Genomic DNA, 11,781 nt, shown 5'->3' with positions numbered 1-11,781 from the left:
CCCCTACCACTGTTACTGGAGAGGACTGGTGGTCTTTCCATTAGTCCCCTACCACTGTTACTGGAGAGGACTGGTGACATCTACTACACCTGTCTTACTGTCCATCCGTCAAAGTGTTTATCAGACCTCTCTGTCATACATCTAGACATAGAGCTAAAAGTTGATATGAACCTTTAAATATAGAAATGTGATTGTAGACTTTCTTATACCATGGTTGGCAATATTAAGCTGAACATTGGTATGTGGCTTCATCCTAATGGGTTACAAATACAGATTGTGTCACAGCTGATTACTCCTTTTTGTGAGGTTTTACAGCTGTTTGAACTCATATTTTAATACTAATGGTTATCTAGGTGTTTTTTTGCTATGACTAGAGATACTGAGTTAGTTTTTGGCTTCATCATAATAGGTTACAGGACATTTGAACACTACATTTGTTTGCCAGGCTATAACACTTGAATTTTAAACAGTGCAGGTTGGTTTGGATGGATATTCTAACCATTTAAATCTAGGTTGTAATGGTTTGAGTGGAGAGCTCGCAATTTTAACATTGTAAGTTTGATATCTGGATTTCGAACCATTACTATTGAAACACTATAGATCAGTTTGACTAGACACCTTGATATTTGAACCCTTCAGGTCGGATTGGCTGGATATCTGACCATTGACATTTGACACTGTAGGTTGATTATCTATGAATGTTGACATTTGAACACCGAGTTTGATTGTCTAGATATCTATATGTTGACATTTGAACACTGAGTTTGATTGTCTAGCTATCTAAATATTGACATTTGAACACTGAGCTTGATTGTCTAGCTATCTAAATGTTGACATTTGAACACCGAGTTTGATTGTCTAGATATCTATATGTTGAAATTTGAACACTGAGTTTGATTGTCTAGCTATCTTAATGTTGACATTTGAACACTGAGTTTGATTGTCTAGCTATCTTAATGTTGACATTTGAACACTGAGTTTGATTGTCTAGCTATCTTAATGTTGACATTTGAACACTGAGTTTGATTGTCTAGATATCTATATGTTGACATTTGAACACTGAGTTTGATTGTCTAGATATCTATATGTTGAAATTTGAACACTGAGTTTGATTGTCTAGCTATCTTAATGTTGACATTTGAACACTGAGTTTGATTGTCTAGCAATCTAAATGTTGACATTTGAACACTGAGTTTGATTGTCTAGCTATCTTAATGTTGACATTTGAACACTGAGTTTGATTGTCTAGCTATCTTAATGTTGACATTTGAACACTGAGTTTGATTGTCTAGATATCTAAATGTTGACATTTGAACACTGAGTTTGATTGTCTAGCAATCTAAATGTTGACATTTGAACACTGAGTTTGATTGTCTAGATATCTAAATGTTGACATTTGAACACTGTAGGTTGGTTTGGCTGTAGATGATATCAAGGCTGTACAGGAGCAGGCTGCCCTCAAGAGAATGGCTATGCAGGTATCTCACATATATTCATATTCTTTTTAATTACATGCCAAACAAAATTATGGTAACTCACAAATATCATGGATAAAGAATTTACCAGAAAATTAATGTAATAAGCACCATGGTTATTTTTGTTTTGAATTATGACTTTATATTGAATGTGATGGTATTGTAATTAAGCCGAAGGGCCAAGTGAGCTTATGCCATGGTGCAGCATCCATCGTCAACTTTTTACTTTAAACAACTTCTTCTGAATAACCAGGAGATCCAGGCTGATGATATTTGGCCAGTAGCATGCCGGGATGAAGCACTACCAAGTTTGTTCAAATGAATGACCTTCACCCATATTCAAGGTCACAGGGGTCAATTTTTTAAAAACCTTTAAACGACTTCTTCTGTATAACCAAAAGGTCTAGGGTGATGATATTTGGTCAAAAGGATGCTTGGATAAAGGGCTTAAAAGTTTGTTCAAATGAATGACCATCGCCCATATTTAAGGTCACTGGGGTCAATTGTCTAAAAAAAACTTTAAACGTCTTCTTCTGTATAACCAAAAGCTTCAGGGTTATGATATTTGGCCAGTAGCATGTAGGGATGAAGCACTACCAAGTTTGTTCAAATGAAATACCTTCGCCCATAATCAAGGTCACAGGGGTCAATTTTTTAAAAACCTTTAAACGACTTCTTCTGAATAACTAAAGTGTACAGGGTGATTGCTTGTAAATGTGAATGACCTTGACATACTTTCATGGTCACATCTGGTCCATAGTGCATAAATCTTAAAAAGTCATCTTTTCAATAAACAAAAGGTAAAGAGTGGTGATATTTGGCAAGTTGCATTATGCGATGAAGGGCTATAGAGGTTTTTCAACTTAATGTCCATGTTTGACTTTCAAGGTCACAGGGGTCAAATGTGTTTTAATCAATGGCTTTAAGTTAAGACACTGATATTTTGCCTGTAGCGTTATTTTAGTCCTCTTTCAAAGTTACAATTGTGAGATTAATACCAGGTGAGCAATGCAGGCCCATTGGGTTCTTGTTTTAACGTAAGATAACAAATGCTAAGTGGATTAGATAAAATAAGTTATAAGGATTTCTTCATGAATATAAAATGTTGGCAGAATATTTTATATTGCCAAATAACATCTTACAATTTTTTCAGGTTGCACTGGCGCTTGATGTGGAAAGAATTGTTCCTGAATTTATACGAAGGAAATTTGTGACAAAAAAGCAGACAATCAAGCCCAACCAGGGTTTGAAGAATCCGTTCAGTCAACTTGCTAACCTGGAGGCTGGGGATCTGTCATCAGCAGCCATCAACAAGGCCCTCAACCCCGAGCTGGTGAGTTATTACTCAAGCAGTCAAAAAGGACAACTTGATATGAAGTTCGTTAATATAAATGTTGATGTTATGTCAAAAATTGATAAGAAGTATTTTTGATTGATGTTTATATTTAATAGAAGTGGTTGTTTGTTACAGGACGACATAGAAAAGGTACAGGAAGCACAGGAACGGCTCCAGAAGGATGTCGGCAAGCTGCGCTTCTCTGTGAAGGAGATGCGCTCACAGAACACTAAACTGGAGAGTATGATGACAGCACTGCTGACCTCTCAGAACATCAAATGGCAGGAGGAGGACTTCCAGGACACAGAGGAATCTTAGACACAATGGAGGACTCCTAGATATCAGGGTCATCTTAGACATCACTCACAATGGAGGACTCCTAGATATCAGGGTCATCTTAGACATCACTCACAATGGAGGACTCCTAGATATCAGGGTCATCTTAGACATCACTCACAATGGAGGACTCCTAGATATCAGGGTCATCTTAGACATCACTCACAATGGAGGACTCCTAGATATCAGGGTCATCTTAGACATCACTCACAATGGAGGACTCCTAGATATCAGGGTCATCTTAGACATCACTCACAATGGAGGACTCCTAGATATCAGGGTCATCTTAGACATCACTCACAATGGAGGACTCCTAGATATCAGGGTCATCTTAGACATCACTCACAATGGAGGACTCCTAGATATCAGGGTCATCTTAGACATCACTCACAATGGAGGACTCCTAGATATCAGGGTCATCTGGGCCTCAACAACAAAGTCACTCACATGCTTGGCCACTTAGATATTGGGGTCAAACACAAGCTGGACCTCGCTGACATCTGGGTTTCCCACAAGTTTCTCTATGACTGTTGGATAGCCCCAAGCATTTCCTCAATGTCAGGGGAACTGTCAGGGGAACTGCCCTACTTTTCTACCCTGGTCCTGTAGAGTTTTCATATAGAGTTTTACAGAACGAGTCTACTTTTCAAATTTCATTGTATGAAAAGGATGGGAGTAGATTTTTTCAGGAATATCTATTATCAACTAAATGTTAATGAAATACCTTTCAGTGATAAAAGAGACAGTGGATAGAATCTGGATGATTCTATCACCTATAGGATGATTCTATCACCTATACACAGCTCTGATTAAATTGTCTCACAACTCTTCTTACTGGTCATTGTGGAATATCTCCATCTGTTTATCACGATAGTGATTTTATATTGTGATATTTTTATAATTTATTTATAAATATTTCATTATGAATTGTGATTACATTGAAACTTTTATAACATTTTAATTTACCGGGGTAAAGTAGAATTTACTAATTAACATTTTTTCAGGTTGTTTCAGTATTTTTAAAAGCTGATATCTAGTTTAGAACAATTAAAACAGATTATAATTCTGTAGGGTTGCATTACTCACGTGTGTACTTATTGGTGCCTTCAGTTTTTATTGTTAAGATGAGTTCTAGAAATCATCAGTTGTTTAGCATTAAAAAATTGTTAATTAATATGTCAAAAGAAAACATTCAATTTTGAATTATATTCATTAGAATAGACATTTTTAGAAAATAATACATGATATTTTATAACCATCTATGGGAAATTAATTAGTACATGTATACTATAATGATTAAAGAAGACGTTCCTGCACAGTGTTTTGTATAATGGTGATGTTGATACAGCTGATGAACCAAATATATAATTATAGTACATAAAGACAATAGTTATCAGCTTGTAGAGTTCAGTCAACCCCTATTAACAGTCTTAACAGACTCGTACAATCTCTGTATCTTATTCTCTGTTTCAGCAGTCAAGTATTGTAAGTGACATGAGATAGTGTTGTAGAGGGCCCAGAACTTACGGGACTGTACGATTACTAACACTGTTGTAGATAGCCCAGAACTTACGGGACTGTACGATCACGTACACTGTTGTAGATAGCCCAGAACTTACGGGGCTGTACGATTACTAACACTGTTGTAGATGGACCAGAACTTAAGGGACTGTACGATTACTAACACTATTGTAGATGGCCCAGAACTTACGGTACTGTACGATTACTAACACTGTTGTAGATAGCCCAGAACTTGCGGGACTGTACGATTACTAACACTGTTGTAGATAGCCCAGAACTTGCGGGACTGTACGATTACTAACACTGTTGTATATGGCCCAGAACTTAAGGGACTGTACGATTACTAACACTGTTGTATATGGCCCAGAACTTAAGGGACTGTACGATTACTAACACTATTGTAGATGGCCCAGAACTTACGGGACTGTACGATTCCTACCACTGTTGTAGATAGCCCAGAACTTACGGGTCTGTACGATTACTAACACTGTTGTAGATGGCCCAGACCTTACGGGACTGTACGATTACTTACACTATTGTAGATGGCCCTGAACTTAAGGGACTGTACGATTACTACCACTGTTGTAGATGGCCCAGAACTTAAGGGACTGCACGATTACTAACACTATTGTAGATGGCCCAGAACTTACGGTACTGTACGATTACTAACACTGTTGTAGATAGCCCAGAACTTGCGGGACTGTACGATTACTAACACTGTTGTAGATGGCCCAGACCTTACGGGACTGTACGATTACTTACACTATTGTAGATGGCCCAGAACTTACGGGACTGTACGATTACTTACACTATTGTAGATGGCCCTGAACTTAAGGGACTGTACGATTACTAACACTGTTGTAGATGGCCCAGAACTTAAGGGACTGTACGATTACTAACACTGTTGTAGATAGCCCAGAACTTACGGGACTGTACGATTACTTACACTATTGTAGATGGCCCTGAACTTAAGGGACTGTACGATTACTAACACTATTGTAGATAGCCCAGAACTTACGGGACTGTACGATTACTAACACTGTTGTAGATGGCCCAGAACTTAAGGGACTGTACGATTACTAACACTGGTGTTATTGTTATCACCACCCGGGTTGTTTGTAAATAGAACAATAGTTATATCTCCATTATACAGACATTAATCTCCACTAAAAGTTGTTTTATTGGTCAGATCTTGTTTGAACATCTACTGTTGATGACACTATTCGTTGTTTTGTAAATAGTACAAATTTTATGTCTACATTATAAATATATAGTCGTTAAACTTGACTGCAGCAGCTGGTCTCCATGAGTAGGTCACTGGTTGAAGGCCAACGTGGGGCAGTCGCCAGGTATTGGCCATGGGTCGGTGGTTTTTCTCCAGGTTCTCTGGTTTTTCGTCCGCCACCAAAACCTGTTCATCCTTAAATGACCATTGTTGTTATTAGTGTTAATAGAATGTAAAATAACACAAACAGTTAGATGGTTCAGTAGTGCTTTTGACAACAATGATTTGGACTCTCAGAGCATGAATGTTTTCACTTTAATTACACACTTATTTCATTTTAGTAACAATTATGTAAACATTAAAATTGTCTGTTAATTTGTCCTGAAGGTTATGAGGTTTGATACAATCCGATATGATTGATTTCTAATGCTGGACTAACCCGTCTAGACTAAACCTGTTCACTAGTATGTTCACTGTTACCATGTGTACAGGACGGAACTGTGTGTTTGTACTATTTAGTACATTATCAGTATATAATTGATTTAGTACATTATCAGTATATAATTTATTTAAGTGATTCAGTTATGTACATTGCATCCATGCCTTCTTCGTTATATTTCTAATTTTACAAACTCGGACATAATATCAATCTAATTAAAATCATATTTTCACATAAGGGTGATATATCAGTAAACGGGCGCGATGTGAAAATATAATTTTAATTAGATTGACATAATTTATATATTAATTAATGTGATACTCTTGAGTTCTTAAATTAACCTATGTGTTAGATTATGTATGTGTATATTGATGAACAGTAGACAGAGGTATATATAGATATATAATTGTACCGGTATACATCTTTTGCCAACAAATCACAGAGTATTCTAAACTGTCCTTCATACAGAGCTTGAGAAAGCTTAGTTAAGTAGTGGTAGGTTGGGTGTTTCAGTGATTTCTGGTGGAGTAACATGGCTCGGTGGCAGTACACTAGTCTGGTGCTGGGTCTAAGATTTAAGTTGTTGACAGATCACTGCTGATTGTACACCTGTGGCAGGTGTAGTATGCATCTCATTTGTGATTGGGTATGATAGCAAACATTTATACTTTAAACTTGGCAGGTCCATGTATTTCTAGTGAACATTTTAGTTCCTAAAAACAGTAAGTGATTTGATATTAGATATTCACATAGAATATTTTGACATTCAAAATTTTCAAATTTCTTCAGTGGCCAAAATAGAGAGATCACCTGGTTATTTCATGAAAAGTGAATATTTGAAAAAGAAATTACTGTTTTTAGAGTCTTGAATTTTCAGTGTACCAGTGCAGATAGTGTAATTAAAAGTGACACAAACTGAAAAGTATGGACCAAAATTTACCTAGAATTATTCCATATGACTGTTTTAAACTTGATTTTTTTGCTGACTTTTTTACCATTTGATATTATATAAAAAATTACATGCATCACACCACCTCTGTATCACACGCTGTGTAGAGGTCGTCTGTCTTGGTTACCTTATTTTACCGATGATAAACCCAGGTGAAGGGGGCTATATGTCAAACAGAGGTTAAAAAGGGTATTAGACTTGTTGTATAAAAACTAAGTTTTATATTACCATTCAACATGGTGTCCCTGAGGATCAGAGATGCCAGTCTTATCAGAAATACTGCAGCTGTAGTTACTGTGGAAATCCTTCGTTTCAGTCAACCGTTGTTTTACATGGTTGTGACACTTTTTAGATAATTTCTGTAGGATTTGGTACAGCGGTGGTTTCTGTATTCACTCAAAGTAATCATGTTATTTCCGTTAATTTGTAATTAATTGAACCTCTCTTTACTCTGGTCAGTAGCAAATGTGGGTGTGTAATCATTTTAACATAATTATAAAATCTATTTATGACATTTACCATTACCTAGTTTTGGTAAACTATTCATGGCCTGTTTTTAAGTAATTTTCTTTGATAAATGAGATATGCTTATTGGAAAAAAAATCACTTGGTGTTACTGTATTTATTCTGCAATAAGACGAAGGGACCAACATGTAAATTCTGAGGTAAATTATTGTAGGACAATGAAAAATCATTTACTAGCATTTTTACTATTCTGTAATTGATATAGTAGGGCGTATTACCAGGCATGGACTTATTACCAGGCCTGGGCTTATTGCCATAAATATGGCATTCTTTCTACATAACTTATATTCTATCAACTTTTTTTTTTTATCAAATGATAGTTACTGTTATATACAGTTTTGTTCAATATACATAATTTATCATCAAACAATATACAAATGTACTGAGATATTCTTTGTACATAATCTGTGCTCAATGTACTGTCGAGTAAATGTTGGCTTTATCCTCACCTTGGTATATAGATCTATAGATTTCTGGTTTTGTCGTGTATGATCTATGTAAGGGTATGTAACCTCTACAATGCATGTACCAAGGACGATGGAGGAACAGAGTAGGATACAGGACACAATTCTGTCCCAATGTGTTAACGAGACTGTGTTGTAGTTAATCATGCTTGAACTTGTATTTTATTACTCATACTTAAACCATTCTTATCAAAACTATTGTATTCATTTTTAATTCTGACCATTTAGTTATCAAAGCCTATGACCATTATGTAGACCAGACTCTCTGTTTGGGAGATGTGGGAGGCATTGCTTCTAGGATACTGTTACCAATCAATCTTAATACGAAATGATATAAGATAGATGTGGATCGAGAATTTTTAAAGCAGAATGTCTTATCTGTGCCAGTTTACTCAATTAAAAAGTTAGTTCAAAATAATGACCAAAATCCCTGGGATTGGAATGTGTGCACCATGCCCAGATTCACACTTAGGAATGGCCAGTAGAGAATAAAGATCACCCTACATTTTGTTATTTCTGATTCTTTCCTGTCGATTATGTGTGTATTATTGAACAAGAATAATTATTTGGTTAGCATGTTCTGGTTGTCAAGAAATTATAGCTGCTGTGACATTGGCTTGTTTGTGAAATTATAGCTGCTGTGACATTGGCTTGTTTGTGACGTTATAGCTGCTGTGACATTGGCTTGTTTTTGACATTATAGCTGCTGTGACATTGGCTTTTTTTTGGCATTATAGCTGCTGTGACATTGGCTTTTTTGTGACATTATAGCTGCTGTGACATTAGCTTGTTTGTGACATTATAGCTGCTGTGACATTGGCTTGTTTGTGAAGTTATAGCTGCTGTGACATTGGCTTGTTTGTGACGTTATAGCTGCTGTGACATTGGCTTGTTTGTGACATTATAGCTGCTGTGACATTGGCTTGTTTGTGACATGAAAACGAATCATCACATAACAAATGTTTGCCCCAAAAAATACTAAATTAATTAATTGGATGATCTTGGTCACATTGCTTATAGACACTGAAGTAAAAATGAAAGTACATAAAGTATTTCCATGTGATAGAATAGATATAATCAACATATGGTTGTATATTATGATGGTATTTATAACTGTTATAAAAGTGATTAACTCGGCTGAAGAAGCTTTTGTTAAATTATTTTCCTACAACATTTTCTAACTCTTGTTATCTGTTATAAACACACCCATATTTAGATGGATGTTTAATGTGTCCCATCTCTCCCACAGAGAAACAGTAGAACCCCAGGCTTTGGTGTACATTCCTGTAGTGGTAGTCATTTAATAGTTCATTCCTTACTTTTATTTTGTTAATTTGTACGTTTTTCTTACTATTTTGTTACATGTGTTAATTTGTACATTTTTCTTACTATTTTGTTACGTGTGTTAATTTGTACATTTTTCTTACTATTTTGTTACGTGTATTAATTTGTACATTTGTCTTACTATTTTGTTACGTGTGTTAATTTGTACATTTTTCTTACTGTTTTGTTACGTGTGTTAATTTGTACATTTTTCTTACTATTTTGTTACGTGTGTTAATTTGTACATTTGTCTTACTATTTTGTTACGTGTGTTAATTTGTACATTTTCCTTACTATTTTGTTACGTGGTTAGTATTATTAGCTCAGGTTGCAATGTTTTTCAAACTTTTTACTATATGGACCTTTTATGGAAGACTGACCACCTTTAACTCATCACCCCTGATGACACATTTCTTCCAATTCAAAGGTTGGAATAGTTCATTATAAAGTTTCAGGGGTGAATAAGTTAAACTCATCATTCTGTTACTCAATGTGTAACGTTTGCATTTTTCTGAACCATTTTTCAGCAGTATACAGTCTTCTTTTTTTACCATTTTACATCATAATGTATGTAGCTCAAAGGGTATTTTATGAACTTATTTCCATGTTTGTACATGTAGAGGGTTGAAATGCTGTAACAGTCACATGACCTTGAAATGTCAACATAAAATTATCATTGTTTTTGTGTATAAAATGGTTGTGTATTGTTACGTAAAATTACAGTTTTTATATAGATATTTTACAAATTTCTTATTGACATGAAAGGGGAAAATGCAGATCATAAATTTAATTAGTAAAATTTGTAAAGCCGATGAAAGAGAATTATTAAAATTTTCCTGGAAAAAAGTACAAATGAAGTCAACAATACAACACGAGATAAAAACCATTTGTCAGTAGGTGTAGTGGTTTTGTTGTACAATTCTATATTGTTGTGATGATAGGTTAGTAAATGATCCGTGAAAGTAATAAGTCTTCTTCATGAAACCAAAGATAAAGTGCAGATTTTTATGACATAATTATAAGGAGTACGGTAGGTGTTTTGCTCAAAAATAAGGAAATCCGTAGGAGATAGCCTATATAACAACCAGTACCTGATGATGTGTGATTATGTTGGTGTTCTGCTGTCATAATGAGATCAGGAATTCTTTACTAGTGCAATGATATACATATTTACTCTAGACTAGTTAATGTATATTTTGTAGTAGTTTTACGATCAAGATATCATGATTTTAAAAAAATTGGTAAATTTGATATTATGTAGAAATTTGTGAGCCTTCATACAACGTGGATTTTTGTATTGTGTTGATAAACGAGGGACTAATGATGCCAGAGAAGCTGACCTAGCAGTGGTCAGCAGTGGTCAGCAATGAGGAGGGTTGTAAGATCTGATATATTTATGTAGAATTATACCAATTTAATAATATATTTATCCGTTTTGTACTTAATAAATAGACAAATTATCTGAATTGTTGTTCAGCTTTCTTTTCATTCCCGAAACAATTAATACATTCTAGTTGTAAGTTAATATAATTACTCTTGGTTAGAACAGAGACTATAGATATCATATACGTGTCTGGCTAGAAGCCACTGTACTAAGTTTAACTTAATGCGCTAGTCAAAGGAAAAGACAGCATATGTACTCCTACAAAATAAAGTAAATTCTTCGGGAGGTTATATTTTCCTGTGTCACTTATAGAGATCTTGATACTGGGATTAGCTTACAAACTACATTGTAAAGTATTGACTTATAACTGCATTTCCAACTGCTACAACATCCTGGTGATTATCAAACTTCCAACATCCTTCCATTTTCTTCCACTTTCGATGCGTTATGACTAGGTGGGATTACACAACCATAAGCCCACCCCAATTGTTGAGTTTTGTGGTTTGCAAGCACCGTTACAGGTTCGTCATTGCCAATAATTATGGTAGTTATTTTTGTCAGTTTCGTTGGCAACGTACAAACTGACACACTTAACTGTCAAAGGTGAGACTTCAGAATTCCTACAGCAATGCACGACAGTTCAAATATATAATATTACCATTTTCACTATCATGAAATATTTGCTCAAATAATTTTCTACAGAAGTGTTCCATAACTAGCGATGCATTTTGCATCATTTGAACAAATAAACACAAACAAAAAGTGGAACTCGTAACCCATACACTGCCGATCATACATGTTACC

The 11,781-nt window shown here is 35.2% G+C and overlaps 1 protein-coding gene across 1 annotated transcript in view; it reads left to right on the top strand.

The window, feature by feature from the left end:
* LOC110458202 (transient receptor potential cation channel subfamily A member 1 homolog) overlaps positions 1-11,059 on the top strand; it is a 54,543-nt gene extending 43,484 nt beyond the window's left edge. Inside the window, exons 22-24 of the mRNA XM_021509809.1 lie at positions 1,410-1,478; positions 2,629-2,808; positions 2,947-11,059. Of these exons, the coding sequence (XP_021365484.1) occupies positions 1,410-1,478; positions 2,629-2,808; positions 2,947-3,129 (432 nt within the window). The 3' untranslated portion in view covers positions 3,130-11,059. The remainder of the gene's footprint in view (positions 1-1,409; positions 1,479-2,628; positions 2,809-2,946) is intronic.
* Positions 11,060-11,781: the final 722 nt, after the last annotated feature.

The sequence above is a fragment of the Mizuhopecten yessoensis genome, unplaced genomic scaffold (genome assembly GCF_002113885.1).
Source record: "Mizuhopecten yessoensis strain PY_sf001 unplaced genomic scaffold, ASM211388v2 scaffold1175, whole genome shotgun sequence".
Taxonomy (NCBI): Eukaryota; Metazoa; Mollusca; class Bivalvia; order Pectinida; family Pectinidae; genus Mizuhopecten; species Mizuhopecten yessoensis.
Note: the sequence above shows the minus strand (reverse complement) of the source record. Positions and strands in the feature narration are given on the sequence as shown.